Source organism: Amblyomma mixtum, chromosome 1, assembly GCF_055824585.1.
Source record: "Amblyomma mixtum isolate Tamu chromosome 1, ASM5582458v1, whole genome shotgun sequence".
Taxonomy (NCBI): Eukaryota; Metazoa; Arthropoda; class Arachnida; order Ixodida; family Ixodidae; genus Amblyomma; species Amblyomma mixtum.
In genome coordinates this window covers 244,255,811-244,281,497 of record NC_143012.1, presented here as the reverse complement: position 1 = coordinate 244,281,497, position 25,687 = coordinate 244,255,811, and the positions used below count along the sequence as shown (strand labels likewise).

The following is a 25,687-nucleotide window of genomic DNA, read 5'->3' as shown; positions in this document are numbered from 1 at the left end:
ATCCACGTACAAAAGGCTCCAACGGATCTATTCGACCTTTAGCGTTCGTTACACATGTATTGCTCCTTCTCCAGTGTCATTTTCCAACTCAGCACAAGCTTTCGTGAAGTTCACAAGGCTCCATTGCACGCAAAACAACCTCGCTGTTTCAGGTGATCGCGATCGCGTTCTATGAGCTATCTGCCAGTCAGAGGTACATGCCGTAATGCCTGACATGCTGCAAGTGACACTTGTAAAGCCGATCAAGAATGCAAACGAACGGTCGTATACACACCTTGTTTCCGTGCGCGTCTACGACGCTGCGCTGGCTGCAGAAAGGCACGCAGCAACATGCTGGCATTCCGAATGGAGCTTGGTGCTAGCACCGACTGTTGTGATGCCAACAAATGACGCAATCACTTGCGGGAATTCCAATGAAGCTCGCTGTGCGTGCACGAGTTCCACGAGGGCTCACGTTGGCGCGTACTCTCCGGGTACAGTGAACTGTCCTCCGAGTACTCCGGGCGGCGCGGACGGACTGAACCAAACATGGCCGCCGTGCGCTGTTCATGTTTTTCTCACTAGATGGCGCTAACTTTTGTAAAGGGTCTATTGGGGCAGGTGTAGCTTGGAAAAGAATTGTTGGAGCAAGGTAGGAAATCAGTGGAGCCAACAAGTACGGTTGCATAAAAATCTCACTTTACTTTGGCTTTCTTTTTCATGTGACGTGCGTAAGAACGCAGCACATTGAGCTCAGTTGTCACATTTGAACAAGGCAGCAAAGGACCTGCAGTGTGTGGAAATACCTTCACACTAACAGGTTAAATGCAGTGCAGATTGTTCTGGCACATCCAAGATTCTGATGGCACTCATACCCTGAGGGGGTGGGGAGATGACATTGTTGTGTACTTATATTAGAGCTCACTGAATTACTGAATGGCAGTAGAAAAAAAAAAAGAAATACTTATTGTTACATATTGTGCGTTGTAGCTCAAAGAAATACTGATTAGAAAGAGGTACTGCAATAATACTTACAAATGTGGAGGTAGAGAACACTCGAGCATAAAATGAGACCAAGAGAAGAGCTTTGCACATCATAAATTTCTGTTGGTCCTAAAGCTGCCCCTCCTTCGAGTGCCAAAATCACTTCAGGTACTATGTACACTATGTACAGGTGCACATTCGCTCCACTGTGTACACACATTCACACAGCATACATCCTGGGAACACCGGTGTCCAGATCTTCCTGCCTTCTATGGAATGGACGATTTGTACAATGTGCTTCACAGAAGCCAAGAGTGCCTAGGCACAGGAAGTCCGAACCAGCTGTCGCAGAGAGTGTGTCTGTATCATGTGCACCCCTGCAGAAGCTCTAATGGTCTGCCAAACAACGCTGTCAGGCTTGGATGGCCCGTAAATGCAAAGATTTCCAAGATTCCCTCGTTAATTTTAAAGAACTACAAATTTTAGGCTCATTCAAATGGAGCCCTCGCTTGGTGTGCCTAAATTTGTGATAAAAGAAGTGCAGACTCTGCATTGGTATTGTCGCAGTATCCTGCCTGCATACAGCTACCAATGCTTGTGGTTTGTTTTGCTCAGCAGGAGGACTTTGGCAGACTCTCTGCGGGCAGTGTCGAAGAACGCTAAGATGCAATTACAAGGTCAATGGTAAAAAAATACAAATTACAGACTGAAAACTGGAAACAGCACCACTTACACAAACCCTAGCACGTGCGCACACTCAAATCACAGGCTCACGATCAGTCCTGAAACAACGAGGTTGTGATACTGCCAGTCCTGTGTGGAGTGATGGTGGCAGGCAGAGCCGTCATAAACGGCGTAGCTGTTGTCTGCTGTGCTTGCTGCCGATGACGTTCTTTTTTGTCCTTGAGTTGATGGGCGTGCAGTGAATGGCGCAGGGGAGGGGTAAGTGGCAGTCGCGGCGGCACTTGGGGCAGAACTGGTAGCCACAGGCAGGCAGCTTACACTTGGCAACTGTCCTCATGTTGCTCACCCGGCTTGGATAACCGCAGACGGGGCACGGCCAGTGAGACTCGCCCTCTCTTAGATTCTTGCCCTCCTGAAACGCCAGTCATACACTGTCTTACGCTTCTTTACGCAGTGTTTGGTTGGTTGGTTGGTTTATGGGGTTTAACGTCCCAAAGCGACTAAGGCTATGAGAGACGCCGTAGTGGAGGGCTCCGGAAATTTCGACCACCTGGGGTTCTTTAACGTGCACTGACATCGCACAGTACACAGGCCTCTAGAATTTCTCCCCCAAAGAAATTCAACCGCCGCGGCCAGGATCGAACCCGCGTCTTTCGGGTCAGCAGCCGAGCACCATAACCACTGAGCCACCGCGGAGCGGCTTTTACGCAGCGTTTACACACGAAATGTATGCGAGATTGCATTCCGTAGTTTCTGCAGCGGAAAAATCTCATGCTTCTGCCAGGAGGCAAATTAAACAAACACTCTGGACGATTTGAAGTTGGTCTGTAATGATAGGATACCGCATTCTGATGACAGAGGTTACATTTCTGAGAACAGAGCTCTTACAGGCTAGGAAAGTTAGAAAAATGGGATACAGGTATCATAACTACTGGCAGCTTTCAGAAGCGAACTGCTGTGCCACGAATAGTGAGGCAGAAATCCCCGAGGCCACTTTAGACCATCAATAAGATCGAAATGATGATCATGGAGTCTTTTTTTTGGTCTTGATGTCACGAGTTTGAATTCAGTAATGGAAGAAAAAAAAAAACCCTAGTCTTAAAGGGACAAAACACTAAATTTTAAGCACCCATTTTTTTTTTTTTTCGCAATGGAAAGCTTGCAGCCTGAGGCGTGCGACTCCGCAATGGTCTTGTTAGAAACGCTGCAGAAGATTTTTACCGAGAATTGTTTGATCCGTGCATGCATATGTTTTCATGAAGGAGCTAGACACCGCAGTGGACACGGGACAGAGAAAGAAGACGACACAGGGCGGTACTTGCAAGTAACGCCCTGTGTCGTCTTCTTTCTCTGTCCCGTGTCCGCTGCGGTGTCTAGCTCCTTCATGTCTCACCAACTGGCCTACACATCTACCCTCCTAAGTTATGTTTTCATGTAGGCCAATGCCGGAAACCATGATCAGCGAGAGCGATGGAGACTACAAGTTGGCTGAAGTGATGCATCAAGGAATAATATAACCCCCCCCCCTCCCAAACAGTAGTTAGGCATTTTGAATACAGATTAGTATCCCTCGCAGCCAAAGCTATTGCGGCACAGTGACGTACACTTCGTCAATGAAAGTTTTAGTGGACCGTGGTTGCCGCTTCATCCGAGAAATGCAAAACACAGTGGTGCCATCTAGTGACAAAAGCTAAAAGCACATCTTCAGCGATGCAAAGTAATGCGAAGGGTACTTTGTTTTTTATCGAATGGTGCACTGGAGAGAGCATAGACTTTAATAAAACATGAGGAACATGTGGACATTCCTGCATGCCACAGTTACTATTGGTGTCTTCGCCTGGTCGCTCCCACGATCCGGTTCGGATTTGGCAAAGTGAGAGCCGCTCTAGCTCCGAGCGCATAGCGAGACCGGTCAAGCCGAATGGTCAGCAAGTTTTCAGAGCGAAAGCGCAGGAAGCAGAAAAAGGACGTAACTTCTGTAACGGCGTACCCAGTGTAATGATTCGTCTTTTTTTCGACATTTCGCCTCACAGAGCAACACAGCAGGGACGTTTTAAATGCGTCTAATACTTAAGGCGCCTAAACTTGCTTCTACGGATGCATAAAAACCGACGCGTTAGGCCTCGCTAGACCGGTCGTGGTGTGCCCTGGCTACCCTGGCTTCGCATCCGTCTCCGCGAAACGGTGGAAGTGGCCCTGTCACATTAACACATCTCGGGGCCGCTCCGACTTTTTTCTCGGAGCGCCGCTGAGCGCTCCGAGCTGGAGGTGGGCGCTCTGAAAGAACCAGCCCAATGTAGTCAGAGCGCTTGATTTCGGCCAGCCGAACGTGCGGCTGCATCTCAGAGCGCTCTAGAGCGATCTGAAACGACCAGTCGAAGACACCATATGTAACAGCAGAGTTTGTATTCCATGGATTTCTATATGGGAGCTAGATGGGGGGGTTCTTTCTGTACACTTAGATGAATACAATGCTCAGTGCATGGCACTACCTTACTTCCTACTCACCCGTGCGTAGGTCTCGATCTTTGTCTCCACTGGTTTCGGCGCACTCTGCTTCTCTGACGGTCTGCTGTTGCTAGTATCTGTCAGAGGCATGGAACACAGTGGAGACTTCTTTGCCTGGCTGCCATCATAGATGTTCTCCTGCAGAGAGTGGCATTTATTGCATTTCATATTGCATACTCTGTGTGAATGTTGCACAGTACACTGCAACACAGCTAGTTGTAGCCCATCTGGCAGGGGTGCGTGCTAGATGTGCATTGTCATTATGCTGATGGCTTCTGTGCACAACCTTTATAGGAATCTCATTTTGTGCAAAAGCAGAGCGGTATGCTGGGCCGCTGTTATGGCAGAGCAACTACTCGCTGGTCTAGCGCAGTACAAGGTGCTCTTAACAGACAGCGGTGTGTCGGCGCAATATGTAAACCATACCTCTGAAGCCTCGATGGCAGAAGCATCCAGTTTTCATGAAAGTTCCAGTCTGTTGACTTGTTCAACTGTGCTAATATATGCTTGGCACACAGAGCTTCATACTTTGTGCAAAATGTACTTCTGCATTTGTCCGTTGTGAACAGATGAACACCGTATACGACTAACAGATGAACACTGTATACGACTAGTTAACAAGTGCCATTGCCGATGCAATAAATACACACACAAATTATGCGTGCAGCTGCATCTTTGTGCGAATGCAGTTGTGCCAATGTGTAGAGCCCTAACCACAGAATTTTTAGTCATTGGCAACGTAAGGCCCCTGGGCTCATTTAATGGCATTAATGTGTGAAAAAGCAAGTCAGAAGACTTGCCAGTTGTTGGTTGATCCAGTGACGCTTATAGCATTGCTCATTGGCATTCAGAAACTGAGGTGGTGATGATGGAATAATTGCACACCAGAAGTGAGAGCTCAAACACCTGGCCACAGTGAAAAGAACAACCACCTCTCTTCCATTTCCCACAGAGCTGTAAGGATGCTGCCAGGGTATTCGCAGCGGGCTGGAATTCAAATTTTGGGCAACGATAAAAACTAGAAGTACAAGCAACAGAATGCGGCAGCAAGAGCACCACATATTCGCTTACCAAAGGCCCTGATATGGGCTGCATTATCAAGTAGCTTTCTCTTTGTAGCAGTCTGATGGAAACACTCAGCAAGTTTACTGTCTTGTCAAGAAAATTTCTGGGCTGGCAGTCACCGTCCCTGGTATCCCCTGATAGTTGGGACACTTCCACTCACCCTAGATGACTCCCAGTGTTCTTGCCTGTCCTTTATATACGCCTTCCAGCGAGGTGCCTCAACAGACCGGCACACGTTGCGCCAAACTTGACTGGTGCGGCAAACAGCAGCCAGGTCTCGTGGCGACAGGTATCCCAGTATCTTGCACAAGACTGGACTGCAACTCTGGAGCTCCGCAAGGAAGTCCACATGAGAGCGTCCCTCCATGCTAGGCTGTCCATTCGCACGAGGCAAGCTCTGCCGACTCTGGGACAGATGCGCAGCACAGCCACTGTGGATGCAAAACCAGAAACAAGGACATGCTTAAGCATACATTATGGCTTTGATAAGCCTAAGGGACAGCAAGATGATTCATATCGCAGATGTTACTGTGGATAAGCTTTGGCTCAAAATCTAAGTTCCAAGAGATCAGCATGCGTTGGCATGGCCTGCCCTATTAACACTTTACCACACACCTGCGTGGTAGACGTCTCATGCCTACCTGAACTTCACAGCCGAAGAGTGTTCGTCATCTTCACTGAAGAGGGCTGATGAAATGCTGGGGTTGTAACTACTGTTTGTAGCATCAAAATGTGGCGTCCCATAGTAGCCACTCTCTGGAGAATCCAGATGGACGATCGGGGTAGAGTGGAGTGCAGTTGCCTGAAGGCCAAGACTGTACCTCGCTGGCGTATCCATCTTTGGAAAGAAAGGAGAAGCAGTAGGTTGAAGATGCACATATCTGGCAAGAAAATAATAACAAGAGGGTGTGTGAGTAAAGACACCTTCTACCACCGGCCTAGCTTTTGGGAAAATTATGCTTGAAACAAAAAACTGGTGCTTTGTGGTGCATGCTCTGTGTAAAGTGACAGTTTTGCGCACGGAATACTAGACTAATCAGTTGAGGTGGAAGTTTTTGATGACAATGGGCACTAACTAGCAGACGAGGCTTTGTGCTAGTGCGCTGCACATTTATCTCGCTTTCTCGTAGTTTACCTGACCTGGGGATGGGCTGAGAGTGTATTAACAAAGAAAAGAAAAAGTTCGTCGCTTATTTATTTTATGCCTACTGTTTCTTTGAGTTTTTAGCGCCGCGACATACCGGGAAGTTTGTGCAGAAAAGCAAAGACCAACACGAACCATCACGCAAACATTGTATTCCGGATAAAAGCTTACCCTTTATTGTCTCCCGATTATATAACGACTATACCTTTGAACGCTCTATAGACCCACTGCTTTCGGAACGAACCGAGTTAGAAAGATATCTAAAATGTTTGCCGCGTATTTCTTATCGCTAAAGGGACCGCCACCACTACATGCGCGCCAACAATAGTGCAACCGAAACTGGCCGCCAAATATTGGCGGGACATGCATTTGTCTCCGTGGCTTAGACACTAACACTGACACAGTGACGCCTTCGGCTGTTAACAACAAACTACCTTTCAGATAGCAGCGACAAAGTCTCCGAGGCTCCGATCGTAGAAGGGTAAGGACTGGGTGAAATGTGGCCGAAGTCACTATGGCGAGGGGGTCGGGCAGAAGACCGAGGCGTGTATCGTTGAAGCCGATGAAAAAATCACGTTCGTTCACGAAAGGCAGCTACGAATGTACAAGACATCGGTCGTGGTGCCGCTCCAGTAGGCCTCGCGGAATCACACAGCTCACTCGCACCCACTAACCGTCGCCGAACATGCCCAACCGCCGCACGCGATGCCTCGCGCTCAACACGCGCAACGTCTCGACTCTCAGCCCGCACGAGACTCCCTCATCATTTTTAGAAGTCTTCAGGCATCGATTCGGTCGACCGTCGACGTCCGTTGCAAGGTAGCTCGGATGCGGCGAGAAGATCGGGAAAAAACGGTTTCCCGCAAAAAATATACGTCATGTCGTAGCCCGCCCGCGCGAACCTAACGTCACAGGTGTAGCGCGCTAAACGCCGATCAAACCCGGGTCTCGCGGGTTCCCTCTACATTGACGCGGCTCAGCTCTGGCTGACAGACAATAATCGAGCTCAAAATTTATGTTCACCTTTGCGACTCGCTTCAGACGGGCTTTGCTGCGGAAAAACGCCGGACTAGGTCGACCACATCCCAACGGCTGTCATATGCATAGAGGGTGCACGTTTTCAAACACACGCGGGATAGTGCTGATTGGTCTGAATTGACACTGCTCCCCTAGTGGAGATCAGTGGAATTGACCAATCAGCATTGAGCATTCGTGGGGAAAAAAAAACCCGGTTTTGTCTTGTTAAAGAAACTCTATGTGTTTTGTACACACTCAATTTTATATATTAAAAGCGCAAGAATATTTGTATATTAAACACTTGGGTTTAATTTTTAATTGTATAGTATTTGTTTTTTTTGTGTTCTTAACGCATTTTTAATCACTAAAGCGGTCGTCCCGCAACATGTGAACCGTGAACTGCAAGGCAACATGGCGGCCTCCTGTTCAAAGCTGGTTGACGCATGTTGACGACGATTGAACTGCGTTTGGAGTTGTTCGTCCTGCTGGAACACGTAAGTTACGGGAATTGTTAATTTCGCCTTGAAGCGCTATGAAATGGGGATGATTTCGCTTAAGGCGTCTTCTTTATGTCAAGCGCAAACACCACCGCAGGTTGTCACCGGCAGCTAACATCAAAGCTCGTTTCGGTCAGGAGAGGCGCTTGTCATATGCGGTGGTGGTAATATTTGGGTGTTCCCATCCAAAAACAGATTAAGACAGCTGAACCAGTACTGTGCGTGCTAATGCTGTGTGAATTCGTTTTGTTTCTGTGCGATCCCGCAAATGCAATGCAATGTGGCGTCGTTTCATTATCATTCTTAAAATTTTGGAAGACGTAGTGTGAACTGTTGCGAACGTAAAACTAGGGAGACAGGCGAAGCGCTTTCTCATCAGATTGGAGGAAGCTATCGGTACTGGCAGAAAAGCCTAGAAAATTAGCCTGGAAAGAACTCCAAGCGTGTCATAACTCTATCGGGTAGGATGGTACCGCGGGCCATAGCTAAATAACTCGGAGCGCATGGCGCTCATGATGAGTGATCTGGGTGAAGAATATTATCAAACTACTTAGTACCTGTGCAGGCAAAGTGCAAAATTTAATAACTGTGTTGAATGAAGGTGCACTCGTCCACACACCTGTCTGAATCGTTTCAAATGACGGACGAGGGAGTACGCTTGCGTCATTTACGAGTGGCTTAGGGTTCAAAACAAAAACTTGTCGGGCATTCACATACCTGTGAAGTGCACTTAACTCTTCATGTCTTTAAAAGCTACATCGAGCCCGCCAGGTAGTGGTGATTGTCATAAATGCACAACAGAGCGCACAGTTAGAGTGCTCTAAACAAATGTGTGGATGGCGGAGCAAACTTACTTTGTCAGACTGAAGTTCAACATAGGCTCTCTTTGATGAATTAAAAACAATGGTTGAACAAGTGCCATTAGAAAATTACTGAACTGCTTCATAGTGAATCATCAATGGTGACATTTAATCCAGCCCCTTGGAACACATGGCTACCGTGGTGCCGCTTGCATGTCGTGTGATCAAAGCTATGCCAAATAGTGGAATATCTCTTGGGAAACATTCCAAAGAGTGGGACTGTAGATGTTAAGCCTGGGAAGTTGCTGAAGGGTTACCAAAAGTAGAGGATAGGAAGAGGGAGACCCTCTGGCACGGTATCTGTAGCCAATCAGGAGTAGAGATATGCATCCCAAACCATTGTGTCACTTGTGCTTTTCACAGGCTCATAGGTTAAGTGGCCATTGTTCAAAAAAATACACTCCACCAAGTCTAGATACAGGAAGAGTTAACTTTGTGTCAGCCAGTCAGATGTGACGTGAGAAATGAAGGTGACTAGCAGGAGGTTGTGCATTTTTGCATTGTTTTTAAATCGTTTATCATTCCCATCTCACTTTTGTTCGCCCCCTATTTGCCTCTGTGCAACGTGTGGATGGCGGGACCTCGGGCAGGCAGAGTACATATCTCTCTCTGTCCACTTCATCCCTGAGCGTGCACGAGCGAAGTTTGAAATGGATGGAAATATGAACACTAGTTGTGGGCACCCTTTGGAATCTCTCTTGCCTTTGAAGGTTTGAGTGGTCATGTCCTGGGGCACCAATTCTTGGGACTACTGATTTCACTACGTCACAAGGCAGTTGAGATAGATGAACAGCAGATAAGGGCATTAAAGGGGCACTGAGAGCTCCATCTGAGTTCCATTCTTAGTAAAAACCAATTCTCTGGTGTTCTCTGGCTGTGCTGATGTTTGTCCAGCAGCAAAAGATGCAGTTATTCCTGAGAAAGTTTAATGTAAATATGTTCCCTCTACTCAGTTCAAACTTGTGACGTCTACACCGAAAAGGACTCTGTGATCACCGTTTTGAAGTGAATGGCAGTTAGCCTAGCCTCTGGGATCCATGCTGAAAAGCCTGTTGACGCATGCAGTTTACTTGCGAAATCAGCCAGTGGTGGTGACACTGATATATATCATTTCCTGGCCTTTTCTAGCTTAGGAAAGCTCCGTTTTCACTGAAAGCAGTGTATTTCTCATTAGATATGAATGTGATAATCTGTAAATATGGGCCAACTTAAATTTGACCTTGGTGTCCTTTTAAGATCCTCGACATTATAAGCTGGAGAAGTTTGTGAGGTTCAAAAAAGCAGGACACCTCATTTGAGGCCCTCTTTGAGATCATCAATCTTGGGGATATATTAAGTGCCATGGAATAACTGTAGAATTAATTTTTCACTTGCCCTATCCAATTTCATGATCAGGTCTTTAGAAGGCAACTCCAGAAGATTTTTGAACATGTCTTTTACATCATACTTATTGGACCTCTCTGTTTTAATGCTGACAGTTTTTCAGTAATGAGGGGAAGCAATCAGAAAACAGAAATACTAGGGAGCTGAAACTGGTTATAGACCAAAGTATACAAGACCAGCATTTGGCGTCATGATACTGTCAGAAAACCTGTTTTGTGCAAGTTCGTCAGCTAAGCTGATGACATTAAGTGGCTGATTCAATCTTTATTTGTCTCAGATGACCAGAAACAAGCTTGAAATTTTATCTCAGCAATCGCAGAGTGAATATCGGTGAGTGTGATGTCGCACACCAGTGAAGGCTGTCAGTAGAAATTGCTCACACTGAGGCCATGATATGGGAAAGTTAAAAATTTATTTCCGCTAAAAAAGAAAAAAAAGCTCTGCCCAGTTGCAAAATTGGGCACAAAGGCCTACAAGACTCCAGAGGACCTACTGTATATGTTTTGGTCAAATGCGTGGTGGGTAGAGAAAGCCCACAGTTACCGTTTGAGGTAAAAAAAAATGGCTGGGTGGCCTGGTTCATTACCCTGTGAATGGGTGAAGGAAGTTCTGTTTTTGCCTCTGGTATTGGCTTGTCACATGGCTAGTGAGTTTCTGTTCGTAGAAATGTGTTTGATGTTCATTGTCCACGCTGTGAACTCGTGCTGTTCAGTGCTTTATACGCTCTTTCATGCGTAGTATGCAATGCTGCCAAAAGTAGCGCGCCTATTACCAGTGGCTATGTCTGCACTTGAGAAGTACGTCGTTACATGTCCAAAGAAGAGACGAGTTTGTTTTGTTGTGACAAAGCTATAATGACTTTATTTTACTGCTTACCATCTAACCATGTTTTTGTGCTTGTCACAGAGACCTTGAGAAGTAAGAGTGACAAGTGACGGAGTGATGCAGAGCTGACATGCCTATGGGGCATTCATGTGATGTCACGGGTGTCATTTCGTTGTTCAGTGCGTAACTTCAGCTGTGCTGGCCAGAACAGGAGGCAATAATCCGTTTAGACATGCCAGCAGCATTTCGAAATGTTCCACAGACAACAAAATGGCAGTCTATTACACCGACCACCATTTCGACTGCAATTCATACTGTTTAGCATGCCATTTTATACCACTCCATGTTTTCATGCAAATCCTCACTGAGGCTTTGAGAAGTACAAGTGATATGTAGCGGGGTGATATACTTTTGGAGTTGCACCACTTGTGCAGCTTCCACAACAAACGTTGATGGTGCTGGTTGATATGGTTTACAGCTGGTGGCCCATCTTATTGATCTTATTGGCTTGTGTTGTTCTGGGTTCTTCCGTGCAGCGAAGAGCCAGTGCTGCTTAACCATGGAAGGCACATCGAAAGACCAGCCTCAGCCTGTGAAGGCACCAATGATCTACATATGTGGAGGTGAGTTCTGGTTCTTAGCGCTTATCTGCTTATACATGTTGACATGCACGGTCATGGTCATTAAATTCATTTTAGAGGAAGCTGGGTAGAAAGATTTACTCATTTTCTTAGACTACAGCAGTAAGTTAAATAAATGAAAGCAAAAATGTGATTGTATGAAGTTCTTTGAATTTGACTTGACTCGGTCGAAAACCTCAGCAGTGATGCAGTCATTGCATAATCATGGTGTAGAAGAGGCACATGTGAAGGTTCTGGAAAATACCTGTAGTAGTTTCATTACAGCCATAGTCCTTCACAGGGAAAGTGATAAAAATGTCAATCAGAAGGGGTGTCAGGCAAGGAGACATCATCTCTCCTGTACTCACTGCATGTTTATAGGAGATGTTCAGACAACTGGACTGGGAATAGTTATGGATAAAAGCTAATGTAGAATAACTTGTCAGTCTCTGGTTTGCTGATGACATGCCCTGCTAAGTAACTGAAGGGCCTTGCTTCGAAGCATGACTGAGGGCTTAGGCAAGGCAGAACGGTGGGTCTAATAGTTAATATGAAGGAACCGGAAGTAATGTTCAGCAGTCTAGGAAGGTAACAACAGTGACCGCACGTTCACACCATGAGAGTGAAGTAACAAGGAGAATAAGAATGGGGTGAATTCTATTTGGCAGGTGCTTTCAGGTCATGAATAGCAGTTTACTCATATCCCTCAGGAGGAAGGCGTATAACAGCTGTATCTTACCGGTACTAACCTGTGGAGCAGAAATGTGGAGGCTAATGAAACGGGTTGAACTTAAACTAAGGGTAGTACAGTGAGCTAGGGAAAGGAAAATGATGGGTGTAACAGTAACAGATGGGAAGAGAGCAGAATGGGTCAGTGAACAAACATGTTATTACTATTAGATAACTATTTTCTGCATAAAAATTGTTGGGTAGAAGCTGATGAGGTTTTTATGGATTTTCTGATAGTGCACAGCATTTGTTCATTCTTAATGTAGAAGATAATAAAGGTAGTTTCTCGAATAACAAGTTACGTGCAAAATTAGTTGCTTTGTATGAGGCATGATGCAAGTTGCTATGAATAAAGCTTGAAAAGATTACAAGAAAATTGCTTTGTCGGCTTTTGGGTTAGCTTTAATGGTGTCTTGCTTTTTCATTGAAAGAATGAACTTGGCCATCTTACTCTGCACGGAATTGGGATGGTCATTTTGGTACTCTATTAGTGAGGCATAATTTTATTCATATTTCATCCAGTGTCTATGCGTATGACATTCTGTTTTGCCATTATTAAACGTTAGACAGTAGTTGTTGCGTTATTTGCAGTTCATTTAGTGTGCAAATTCCAAGGTAGGTGGCGCACAAGTGCAGAGAGAGAGAGAAATGAATTTTAATGAGGGACAGGTGGAGAGGTCGGCCGGTGGTAGCATGGCCCTGGCCTGCTACTCCACACAGGGGATAGGGAAGAGGAGGAAAAGGAAAGTGCGAATGAAGGCTGATGATGGCATAATACAATGAGTTTCACGGGTGATGTCTACACACACGCACACACACACTGGCTGGCACTCGCATTGCGGTTAGTAGACGCACATAAAACACCGACACATGTCATTAACCATGTAAGTTGTGCACAGGTGGTCACAGACGAGTATCCAGGCCTGTTTCACACAAAAAGTTGAGCAGGGTCTTTATAACACGCCACAATCAGAACGTCTCGTCCTGGCGCTCAGAAGAGTTTCCTCAGAGAGAGGGCGAGAGTCCAGTTGTTTCATGGTCGCCTCCAATGTTCTTCTTTCAGCAGTATAGTTCGGGCACTCACAAATAAGGTGTCCAATAGTCTCTGGAGTGTGGCACTGTGCGCAATTTGGGTTACCTTCGATGCCGATCTTGTGAAGATAGTGTTTGGTGTAGGCAACGCCAAGCCGTAGCCGGTGGAGTAAAGTTCCATGAGGTCGCACCACCATAGATGGCAAATGTAATCGTGAGCCAGCGTCAAACTTACAGACGCGGTCCTGTTGATGACTCGAATCATGCCAGTGCGACTGCATTGCCGCTTGCATTAAATGCGCCAACAAGGCTCCAATGTCTGATCTAGAAAAGGCTATCTCAATGAAAGCACCATCACTATGTGCCATCCGAGCCTCGGCGTCAGCACGCTCGTTTCCCGCTGTGCCGCAGTGGCTCGGTATCCATTGAAACTTTATGATATGGCCGCGGTGGAAAGATTCGGCTTACAAAACCACAATCTGTTGAACCAGCTGCTCGCATACCCTTGGTTTTAGATAAGTTAGTACGACCTGCAATGCCGATCTCGAGTCACAGAATATAGTCCATTGCTGCGCTGGCTGGTGACCAATATAAAGGACGGCTTCTCGTATGGCTGCCAATTCGGTTGCCGTAGAGGACGTTTTGTGCATGAGCCTGAAACGGTGACATGAGGCATTTCCTGGCACTATCACCGCTGCAACTGAAAAAGTGGTCGTCACGGATCCGGCCACGAAAACAGATGTTTAAACAAGTGCACAAGTGCAGATGTTTTAAACATTGCACTCTGTCTGTTTCATTCCTGTTTACTTTAAACTGCCAAGACCACCTTGTGTCACAGATGTTTCTTATGGGCTTGTTGCAGAATGTCATCAGGAGAACGAGATTCGGCCCAGAGATCCCATTCGTTGTCGAGAGTGTGGCTACAGGATCATGTACAAGAAGCGCACCAAGCGTCGTATCCTTACATTTAACTTCTTTTTTTCTCCATATTCTTACCATTTCGCCTTCCTTGCAGGTTTCATAAGCTCAGTTGCAGATGAACAGTGTGCACACATGCCGTGATGGTGCAACTCTCGGCTGCCTGCTATGGCTTTTCATTCTGTTTTGTGCTTCTTGGGTTGGAAAAGCCTGGTAGCGCAAGGCTTTTTCAACAAGGCTTCTTCAAGTTGTTTACTTACGGTGATAAAAACAGGAGTGGAGAATTGAGTTGAAGTCGATGGCCAGGCTACGTGATGGAAAACCGAAGTGCTGATGAAGGTAGAGGTGACGCCTAGGTGCATGGAATACAAAACATCTCTAACCGTGGCAGCTCAGACAGCACGTCTGGCTACTTGATGCTCTCAGCTTGAGAATCACTCTGAGCTGCCTTTGTTCACGCTACGTCCGAGTGGATAACTTTCGTGCTCTTGCACTCTCTTGGATTATGGCTTTTACTCCTTTGTGTGGAAGGCTCAGTGGATTAAGACAGAGTTTGGATCAGACAACAGCCCAGTTGAACATACGTTGGCTTGTGTACTCTTGGTAAGGACCATCTGTACTTTGTATGCACCCATCTGTTAATTATTTTCATGCCAGTCACATCTTTGATTTTGCAGCAGTGCATTAATTTCATTAAGCACTGAGCATCACGTGATGAACATAAATCAGTTGTGCAGATGTACATTCCCTGTTTTAAACGGCATTGATGTATGCTGATACATTATTGCCGTGTGTAGAGCACATAGGCCAGCAGTGTAGTAGTTGCTTTAGTATGCAGTAGAACCTTATTGATGTGTTCCTGGTTGATATGATTTCCCAGTTCATACATTCAAAATTGTGGTTAATAAAAATGTCCCACAGTTTCACTTTTTTTTGCTGGTTGTTACTTTATCTGATAACACAATATCCCATCTGCTATGTCAAAATTTTGACAAATTTTGGTTGTATAATACGTTAAACGATCAACCCCATTTCGGCAAGCATATGAGTGGGCCAAACGTGTAACGTGTAGGCATGCAACGTGGAAAGCTGGGTTGCAGCACCACATGCCTGCTGTGGTGGCTTTTCTGCAGTGCCTAGTTGTAACAGGGCGAAGGATAAAAAGGAAATAATAACATTGTGCTTATGTACAAGAGGGCCATTCCCGTGGAGACGCGGCATGAAGAGCAGAAACACAATGGCTTATTTGCAGCGCCTAGGAGCAAGGGGATGAAACATCAGAGAATTGTTGTGATCCACATGCGTACAAACGGGCCAGGTTTAGGGGATACAGCATGAGTCAGCCACTGTGACGGCTTCCCCACAGTGCATAATGCAAGGGGCGGGAGCATCCGAAAGCACTGAGGAAGAGATTTCGGTTACTTTCGTCGTCGTCGTTGACGGATTGGATGTGTTGCGAAGTTTCATCCAAGCTAAAGATAACACAGATGCTGACAGAATTCTGCAAGCACTAAAGAAGGCACAGTTCATAACTGGTGCTATGCAATGGTAATCTACATTTTTATGAACTGAAGTTGTCAATAAATGCCTTTGAACATGATTCAACATTCACATTTTTCAAAATTGAGCAGTTTGGATTGTACATTTTTCTTGATAATGCGTTTTATTCCTCTTTTTAAGAATCTTAGACGTATCAGCAAGGCTTTACTGCATGCATATGTGTCATCGCATGCTACCACAGACTAGTTTCTGTTAGTACTGCCTGTGCATGTTACCTTGCATGCGAGAGCAGTGTAAAATGTAAAAGTGCACTGCTGTGTTCAGCTTGACCGGAAAGTGCACTGCACAAGATGGCACAAGATATTACGAATATGGTCTGCTGCTTTGCAAACTGTGCTGCCACAAAGCTTTTGTCTCCAGTAAGTGTGAGTGGCAGCTGGTGCATGCAGCTTCAGTTTCAGCCAAAGCTTTCCTTATTGGCAGCAGGAGAGGGCGACTGTGAATTACTTCCACATGGATTGGTCATGAGCCACTAATGAATATAGCAGCCATGTACGTCAGCTGCACATGCGGTTTCGCCATTTTTTTTATTATGAGTAATAAGTATGCCTTCACCTTCGCCATGTTTTGTTCTGGCTGTGATTCTAGCTCCAGCATTGCAGTTCTGAGTGGTGGCAGTTGGCATTCCTGTCCTAACTTGATTTTTTGTTTGACACTCTTGTGTGCTTTGTCTTGAAAGGTTCTGTGTTTGCCAGGGAGTGTTTCTTTTTTAGTTAGACTGTGAAAGATGGTCTTAGAAAAAAAAATTTAATAATGAAGTCAAAATTATGGAATTTTCAGGGAGCGTGTACAGACTGTTCCGCATTTAAACGCGCGCCGTAGAATGCTTCTCTCAGCTAAACTGGTGATTTGTTCGAGCCCAAATTTCGCACAGAAATGGCATTTCGTCGGCAGAATTGTTTTGTATCATATTTTATTGGGGTACTTGCTGGAATCAATTAGAAAAAGTCGGATATTCGCATCATCTGTGGTGACGACGAAACGAAACAAGCCGCTCTCTCAGCGGTGGCACCCTCTTGGTCGGCTGCGGAGATTAGGTGAGGGATAGGGGTCTTTAGTGGGAGGCTTGAAGACTCTTCAGCAACTGCTTTATCAGTGATAACAAGACGCTTAGTTTGGCCCAAACTGCACTAAGTTTGAAGATTTTCGTGATACAGCATCTTCGAACCTCCCGCAAAACACTGTCCCACCTCCTTTGCTGAATCTCCACAGCCTACAAACAAGGTGGCTCCATTGATGCAATCGCTGAGAAAGCGGCCTGTTTTGTTTTGTCGTCGCCGCTGATTATGCGAATATCCGGCTTTTTCTTATTGATTCAGGCAAGTGCCCCAATAAAATATAATATAAAACAATTCTGCCGACCACATGCCATTTCTGTGCGAAATTTGAGCTCAGACAGCTCACCAGTTTACCTGGGAGAAGCATTCTATGGTGTGCGTTTAATTGCGCAACACGCTTTATTTTTAGATACGATTCCGAATATGCCATTTGATTTGATGTAAAACTAGTATGCACTTTTGTAATGTGCTGTTTTTTTGGGGGGGGGGGGGGAAGTTTTTACAACAAAGTTTTGCTGTGGGAAACTTGCTAAAATGCATTTTGCTGGTTTCTCTTAACATCAAGGAATGCACTAATGGTAAAATTATCATACTGCCTATCTTAGAAGTTGAGTTATAAGGTTTTAAATTTGCCATTTCACTAACAGGAAGAAAAGTTTGTATTCCTGTTTCTGGAATAGCAGCTTCAAAGCCCTATAACTGAACTTCTATGATAGGCAGTATGATAATTTTACCATTAGTGCATTCCTTGATGTGAAATGAAAGCAGTTTTAGCAAGTTCTTTGCAGCAAAATTGCCTTAAAGCTATGGACAAAAAATTACACAACAAAAGTCACAAGGACTTGCTTACATGAAATTAAATGGCACATTTGGAATTCGCATGCAAAAATACATGTTCACTGAAGATTTCATAATTGTGACATCATTGATAAAAAAATTTTTTAAAGATTTTCTTCCCCCCATAATGCATTTGCTATGAGGCAAATATAAAGTAAAGGACTCTGGATACAGCGAGCTTAGCTTGCATTTTGCTTCCATTGAAATGTGGCCACTATGGTGACAGGTGATCGCTGTGGCTAACTGGTCATACTTTGAACCAGGATCTTTCTAACGCCACATCATGTGAAAGCAACGCACTTTGCCACATTTTGTGAACGTTTCAGCAGGTGCTGAACAGAGACTGCTTGATGTTAGAGTGTTATCAGAGATTAAACGTGATCTCTGTAGTAGAACTGCTATCTTTGTTGTTTGTTCTTTTAGTAGGCTGGTGCTTTCATGTTTGGTGTACACTTGTTTCCTTAACACATTCCTTTCAGTGATTGTCTTTGATGCAAGATGAAGATGTCCAGAAGCAGTTCATAGAAGAAGCAGTTCAAGATGTATATAAACTTCTGAGCGTTACCTTTTTGTTTTTAAATAATTTGGAGTCAAATTGAATACAAGCTCAATTTGAACTATGGCTTTTTGTTGGACATCAACTCACTAAAGTTTCACCGGCACATTCTGTATAACCCATATTTTGTATTTTGTGTGCAGCTCCCTGAAATAAAGGTTAGCTGGGATTATGAAGGTGATGCTGTCTTTTTCACCTTCTCTTTTGGCGACAAGCACAGTTCTGTGGAACTTTCTATTCATGTGAATACAACTGTGTTTGCTGGAACAAGAAATAAAAGCCTGGCAATTTTATTTATCCCAGTGCTTGGTTTGTACTGAGTTTGCCATTTTTCTGGCACGAAACTCTTGTTATTTTTATTTACATGCTACCTGCACTGTCACTGGGGCAATATCTTATGAGGGAAAGATGGAGAATACAAACAATATGCAAGATAGCTCGCTGGAAGTGCATAAAGGAAAACAGTGCCACATGAAAGATGAATTAAAGCAAGAGAAAAGAATGCACAGTGCTATGAAGATGCGACAGAACAAGGATTACAATGTTGGCTGTGAATATTAACCATTCAAAGCATACACTTCGTGTTTGGTTTAAAGCGGTTTGTTGCATGGCATGTGATATTATCAGCGCTGAGTGGAACACCTACTTCCTCCCTCCTTGATTTACTGGTGCAAGTGTAGGATTTTAGGCCTAGCGTATTCTTTCAAAGGAGGTGCAAGTATGTATTGATTTTGAATAAGAAGGCATAGAGGCTGTGCAAAGCATTGCAGTTCAAATAGAGATGAGCAGTAAAGGGGTTATTACTCATTAGCATCCACCCAAGCGTAGCCATTGCAAATTTACTCTGCGTAGAGGGATCCTCCTGAGTATTGGACCAGTAGTTCGGTAATATGATGTGGACAGAAAAAAAAATAATTGGCTTGCAGAGCAGCAGCATGCTCGGAATCTTGCAGTAGTTTGACCATGTAGCAACATAAACGAGCAGTTCAGGTCATAATTTTGGTTGTGTTTTTATATAGCTGCCTTTACATTCTGGGATGGTAGTGCACTCCATTGCAGGTGGTTTGATGAACATAGTGCTTGGCCTGGATCGAGTAATAGTACCTTTCAAAAAGGGGCCGATTGTGTGCAAAAAAATAGAAGGTGACCCTTTTAGCTATCTAACCCTGTTTTTGTGCACTATTATTATTTATTTATTTATTTATTTACAAAATACTGCGGACACTGAGTCCAAGCAGGGTGGGCGAACAAAGTCAATCAAGAGACAAAAAAAAAACGCAACATTTCAAAAAAGAACAACACAATATAGAAAAAATAATTGGTTAAAACTCTTGGGATAATGGTTTAACTAGCTCATTCCAATCTGTTATTGTGCGTGGAAAAAACGAGAACTTGTAAGTGTCTGTTCTAGCGAATATAGGGGTTAGAGAACTGGGATGGTGTTGGCGAGTTTGTCTGGTTGGTGCCGGCGTTAAGTATGATGAGGGATCCAAACCAAGTTTGTTATGTAATAAAAGAGAAATAAATTGTAACCTAAGCTTTCTTCGCCGATGTTCAAGTAGTTCAATTTTATTAATCTCCATTAAAGTGGTGGGGGAGTCAGACCTTGCATATTTATTAAAGATAAACCTGACAGCTCTTCTCTGTATTCTCTCCAGATTTTTTACGTTAGATTTAGTATACGGGTCCCACACTATGCATGCATATTCGAGTTTAGGTCTAATTATTGAAGAATAACAAAGTAGCTTAATTTTAGAAGGAGCATTTTTTAGTTTATGTCTTAAGCAGCACAATTTCCTAAATGCCGCAGAGCAGATGTTGTTTATGTGCAAGTTCCACGATAGATTGCTACTTATTGTTACTCCTAGGTATTTGTAGTTGGATACTTGTTGAAGAGGGAGAGAGCCTAATTTATATGTGTAGCTATGAAGTATGGTTTTTCGGGTTATCGGCATATATACACTTTTGTCAGCATTCAGAACCATGCCCCATCGGTCGCACCATTCAAAAACGTTCAAGGCACTGTCCAGGTCACTTTGGTCCTCCTTATTTGTAACTTCTCGGTATAGAATGCAATCGTCAGCAAACAATCGAATATGCACTGGTGGGTTAACAACTTGAACAATATCATTGACATACAAAAGGAAAAGCAGAGGACCCAAAACACTTCCTTGGGGAACACCGGATGAAACTGGAAGAGAGCCCGAACGTTGTCCACCCACTTCAACAAACTGTTTGCGGTCTTTTAAGTATGCAGTAATCCATGTCACTAAAATATCAGGAATGCCAATTTCTTTCATTTTAAAAATTAGTTTATCATGAGGAACTTTATCAAATGCCTTGCTAAAATCCAAAAATATTGCATCGATTTGGCCTTTATTATCTATACAAGAAGCAAATGAATTTATTACTGTAATTAGCTGTGTTACCGTCGAGAATCCTTTTCTGAACCCGTGCTGGAAGCTAGTTAGCACGCGATTTTTTTCTAAAAATTCGTTCATACAATGTGCAACTATATGCTCTAATAGTTTACAGCACGGGGACGTCAATGATATGGGGCGGTAGTTCTGCAAGAGAAGACGGTCTCCTTTTTTATAAACGGGAACAATTCGGGCTGTCCTCCAGTCATCAGGTATTTTACCTATTGAGACTGAAGCGCGAAAAATTATTACAAGGAATTTAGCCAGAGTTTCGGCATAGCGTCGCAGAAATGCGTTTGGAATGTTGTCAGGCCCACATGACGTTTTGGTTTTCAGGTTCAACAGCATGGAAAGGACACCAGGGTAAGTAATAAAATTCACTTCGGCGGGATAATACACTCGGCTATTGTCGGTACATGAGCTCGGGGCAGAAAATACACTTTGAAAATAACTATTAAAATGCTGAGCAATAGCCTTTGGATCACCTACCGCAGTGTTGTTCACCAAAATTTGTGTAACTGCTTTCTTTTTTTCACTAATATAATTCCAAAACTTACTTGGCTCGGTTTTTATAAAGTTTTGAAGGGATGTGTTGAAGAAATAGTCCTTTGAATCACGTAAGGCACGTGCTAGATTGTCCAGTAATTCCCTCAGCACATCAGGATCTGCGCGTTTTTTCTTGAGCCGTTTTACCCTTCGCCTCATTTGAATTATATTGCGCGTCATCCATGGGGTTTCCTTTCTTTCTTTTTTGTGCCTGTTTGGTACAAAAGTATCGATACAATACAAACAGATTTTTTTAAAACTGTCCCAGAGTGCGCAGACATCGGCGTAATCGAAATCAACAAGGCAAGTTTCAAGATGTTCAATGACAGACGCGTCGTTGGCACGCGAATAATCTTTAAAGTAACGTGAAGATGAGTGTTTCTGTTTTGTTTGCCGTACTAGAGGAAATGAAGCACTAACCAAGTGGTGGTCAGACAGACCTTGTTCTACAGAAACAGTAAAATTCACAATGTCGCGAGGGACGAACAGCAAATCTAATATCGAATTCGTGGAACCGACATTACGGGTTGGTTCCTGAACTATTTGCGTCAGGTTGTGGGTAAGCATTATTTTAAACAATATGTTGGCTTGCTTTGTGCAAGCACCGAGACACTCAAGAAGTTCCCAATCCACACCTGGCAAGTTGAAGTCACCCATCAATAAAATTTTACTGTTTTGGTACTGTAAGAGATGATTTTCTAGTTTAGTTAAGTAGTCGGTTCCAGAACTAGGGGGTCTATAAAGAGCATATAAAACAAAGTTTTGTCCCCAACAGGAGAGTTTCACACATAGGCATTCGATATCATGTACATCATCTTGTAAAACAGCTTCAATTTGTTTCTTAATTAGGACAGCCACTCCACCACCCCTAGATTCCCCGTCTTTTCAAAATACAGTGTAAGAAGGAGGGAAAACGTCCTCATCATTCACATCACTGTGAAGCCATGTCTCAGTAATCACTGCAACGTGCGGATCATGGTGTAACAGTGCTATTTCGAGCAAGTCTGCCTTATTAACTAAACTACGCGCGTTAATGTTTATTATGCGCAAATGTTTGCTCTGATATTGCAAACCACGTCATTCCTTGTCCTGCTGATCTACTCTCTTATCCTGGTAGACTATCTTTACGCGTTTATTTTGTGATTTATCCCAGAAAAACATATCTTTATCCACTTTTAGCTTGTCATGAATAAGGGTGACCTTCTTTTTTTGATCCCTCTCTTCTTTCGCGCTATCCCAAAGTAGTTTTCGTGTCAGCAGCGTAGATTGCGAATAATCATTCTGAATTGATATTCCTGAGCCTTTTAGCTTTGAAACATTTTCCATTATTGTCTTTTTTTCTGCAAAATTCTGAAGATAGAGAATAACAGGGCGTTTGTCGTTCCGACGCCCCAACCTATGAATGCGCCCGATAGAGTGGCAACTGACTTGAAGCTTGTCCTCGAAAACTTCTTTGATTATTTTATCTTTCAGCGTAGCTTCTGTTTCGTCAGGTTCCTCATTAATACCGTGAATGATGAGGTTGGACCGTCTGCTTCGATCTTCGAGATCGGTTAGTTTTTTGGCTTGAAAACGCATTACATTTTCTATTGATTTCAAAGTTGTGTGTATTTCCTGAGGCTGCTCGGTGAAGGTTGTTGTTTCATTCAGCTTTTTCTCCATTTTTTGTATCAGGCTCTGCAGATCACTTACCATATTTACAGTCTTAACTAGCTCTGCTTTCATTTCACTGATTTCAGCTTGAAGAGACAACTGGCCATCTAAAATTTGTTCTATAACTTCCTTTTGAGTGGGGCCAGGATTAGTTTCGATGTCGCCACAAAGGATCAACTTGCAAGCAATAAAACATTCATAAGCTAAGGCAAAACAACGCCGGGGGCACGGCAAGACCACGATACCTCGGCAATCGCTGCGAATGGTGCTCGAATAGCTACCAACCTGCAGAACGTAGAAGAGCGTCCTCGTAAGTGTCATGTTCGGCCCAGGTCCGCCGTGCCCACTGAAGGTGTTGTTGTTGTTGTGACTGAGAGAAGGATGAAAAGGAAATTGCACGGGCCTGCTACTGGCTCTAGCCAAGCCACCACCGCTGCCAACGTGCAGATAGAGGAGAGGTAAGAGATCAGAGGAAAGAGAAAAAGGCAAGAAAAGACGCGCGTCGCAGCAACAACTGCGTCCGCCGGAGCGGACGCTGCTGAAAAAAATCAGATAAGCGGCCGAAGCCGCGCTCGCCGAAGCGAGGTCACATACTCTCAGATCCACTGAAGGTGAATTCTTGTGTCGCTGCTTTTATACTCGTGAGCTCTGATGACGTCACAGTTCGATGGATGAATGCAGTCGCTGGAAGAACAGTGTCATCAAATGACGACACCGAGTCTGATGCGTTGTCGATGTGAAGTTGATTTCCATCGCAGCCACAGATGTCATCGAGCCACACGTGTCCAGTTCGTAACGCGGCGGAACCCAGGATAACCTGCAGAACGTAGAAGAGCGTCCTCGTAAGTGTCATGTTCGGCCCAGGTCCGCCGTGCCCACTGAAGGTGAATTCTTGTGTCGCTGCTTTTATACTCGTGAGCTCTGATGACGTCACAGTTCGATGGATGAATGCAGTCGCTGGAAGAACAGTGTCATCAAATGACGACACCGAGTCTGATGCGTTGTCGATGTGAAGTTGATTTCCATCGCAGCCACAGATGTCATCGAGCCACACGTGTCCAGTTCGTAACGCGGCGGAACCCAGGATAACCTGCAGAACGTAGAAGAGCGTCCTCGTAAGTGTCATGTTCGGCCCAGGTCCGCCGTGCCCACTCAGAGGAGCCCTGCGATGTTAGTCAAACATAAGGCATTTATTATTAGTATGCAAAGTATGGGACATTGTGAACGCCCAAGGCGATAACCAAAATAGTTATATTTATTATTTTAATCTCCAGGAATGCATATTTTGACCCGTTGATATCGAACTGCAGCAGCGAAAATGAGACAACGGCCAGATTGGGCACTGCCTTTATGATTGCTTGGGCGTCCAGTTCGAGCCTAATTTCTTTATACTCAGGAAACGGAACCCAAGTATGAAGTCTTCGAGTGCTGTAAGATTTTCGCATGCCACACAAATGAAAAAAAAAAAAAAGCACTGAAAGCGAACGTAAACTGATAAAAATAACGCTAAGGGCGATACTTTTCATTTTCCCTTCAAATTTTCGTGGAGGCGGGCGCTGTTATGTTGTTAAAACCGCACCGATAGAGCACTATAGCACCGTGAAGGCAGCAAAAATAAATCAATAAACCCGGTCAGGGGGTGAGGTTAATGGAAGGAGGGAGAGCTTTGTAATCATGCCAACAAAGAAACGTCGGGGAGCTTCCTTTGTTGAGTTACTCCTACCGCTCGTGGGCAGAGGGATGATGCCGTCAAAATGCCACGCAAGAATTACGGTGCGTGTGTGCAAGGCGCGGTTCTGATTGGTAGCGCGCAAATAAATATAAACAAAAACGAAATGCGTAGTAGCTGTCTCACACTTCGACATTGGGCGAGTGGGACACGTTTTTGTCTTATTTTAATTTGGATTTCTAAGTGGAATGGCTTTCGTTTGCATGCTCCGATTTCGATCATTCTTTTTGCGCTGGTCTCTGGAACACATGAGTCCGTTTAACCAGATTAATCGGCACTGAGAAAAACATCTCGGTGTCCCTTTGACGGCTGTTCTAGCTCTCACGGGCGTTTTATATACAAATCAATTGCAGTTTTACCACTTCAAGTGGTCGGCTAACTAATATTTACCTAACGTCGTTAAAACTGTGTTAATTATTCTGAATGTAATACGCTATCTGTGATGGTAACGTTTTGTCGCCTACCGTGACGAGCGTCATAAACATGTTCAAGCTGAAGTCATTGGAAAAGCTTTCCAGTGATGCAGCAAAATGCAGCACTCGTCAGTTATAAATCGCATGAATCTAAAATGTATACCTTACCCACTTTAACGGCACACGTCATTGAGGTTTCCGCAGTTACAGACTGCGCTCGATGGCTGAACGACGCGCGACTAGCAGACGACATACGCGCCAAAGACCTCCAAGAATGCCGATAGCTGCAATTTTTTTTTTCGCGCTTAAAAGTTATTTACGGCGCGCTGGAGTGAAATATTAACTGGAGTAAAAAACGACACTTGAAAATTATGTGGTAGCGATAATAAGAATGGCTCGTGCTGGCCCCTAAAGTCGGATAAAACTTAAGTCTGCAGTGAAGCTCCGCCCACAGTCACCGTCCGCGCACAGAATTCATCCACGACAAAAAAGTAATGCGCTGCTTAAACGTTTCTTGTTACGTAAACAAGAAGCTTATCACAAGAAAAAATTATGAGCTCTATAATTCTGATACATGGATTGTTTGATATAGTCAAACATTTAAAAAGCTTATTTCGTTCACAGTTACAATTGACCAGCGGAGTAATAGAGATCAGTGATTATATTCACT

The 25,687-nt window shown here is 44.3% G+C and overlaps 2 protein-coding genes across 3 annotated transcripts; one reads left to right on the top strand and one right to left on the bottom strand.

The window, feature by feature from the left end:
- Positions 1–661: 661 nt before the first annotated feature.
- LOC149371357 (F-box only protein 5-like) lies at positions 662–24,013 on the bottom strand. Of its 2 annotated transcripts, XM_089565427.1 has the most exons (6): positions 23,487–24,013; positions 23,161–23,227; positions 5,862–6,058; positions 5,381–5,651; positions 4,156–4,293; positions 662–2,059 (listed from the first exon to the last, which is right to left on the bottom strand). In XM_089565427.1, the coding sequence occupies exons 1-6, from the start codon at positions 23,999–24,001 to the stop codon at positions 1,808–1,810; spliced, it is 1,440 nt and encodes a 479-aa protein (XP_089421553.1). In that variant the 5' UTR covers positions 24,002–24,013; the 3' UTR covers positions 662–1,807. The 2 variants fall into 2 exon arrangements, with proteins under 2 accessions (XP_089421553.1, XP_089421557.1); XM_089565431.1 differs by lacking the exons at positions 23,161–23,227; positions 23,487–24,013 and adding an exon at positions 7,388–7,505.
- Positions 7,822–18,428, top strand: Polr2K (DNA-directed RNA polymerases I, II, and III subunit Rpb12). The gene is made up of 4 exons (XM_089565454.1): positions 7,822–7,875; positions 11,483–11,569; positions 14,190–14,282; positions 18,180–18,428. Exons 2-4 carry the CDS (start codon positions 11,506–11,508, stop codon positions 18,200–18,202), a joined length of 180 nt encoding a protein of 59 aa, XP_089421580.1. The 5' UTR covers positions 7,822–7,875; positions 11,483–11,505; the 3' UTR covers positions 18,203–18,428.
- Positions 24,014–25,687: the final 1,674 nt, after the last annotated feature.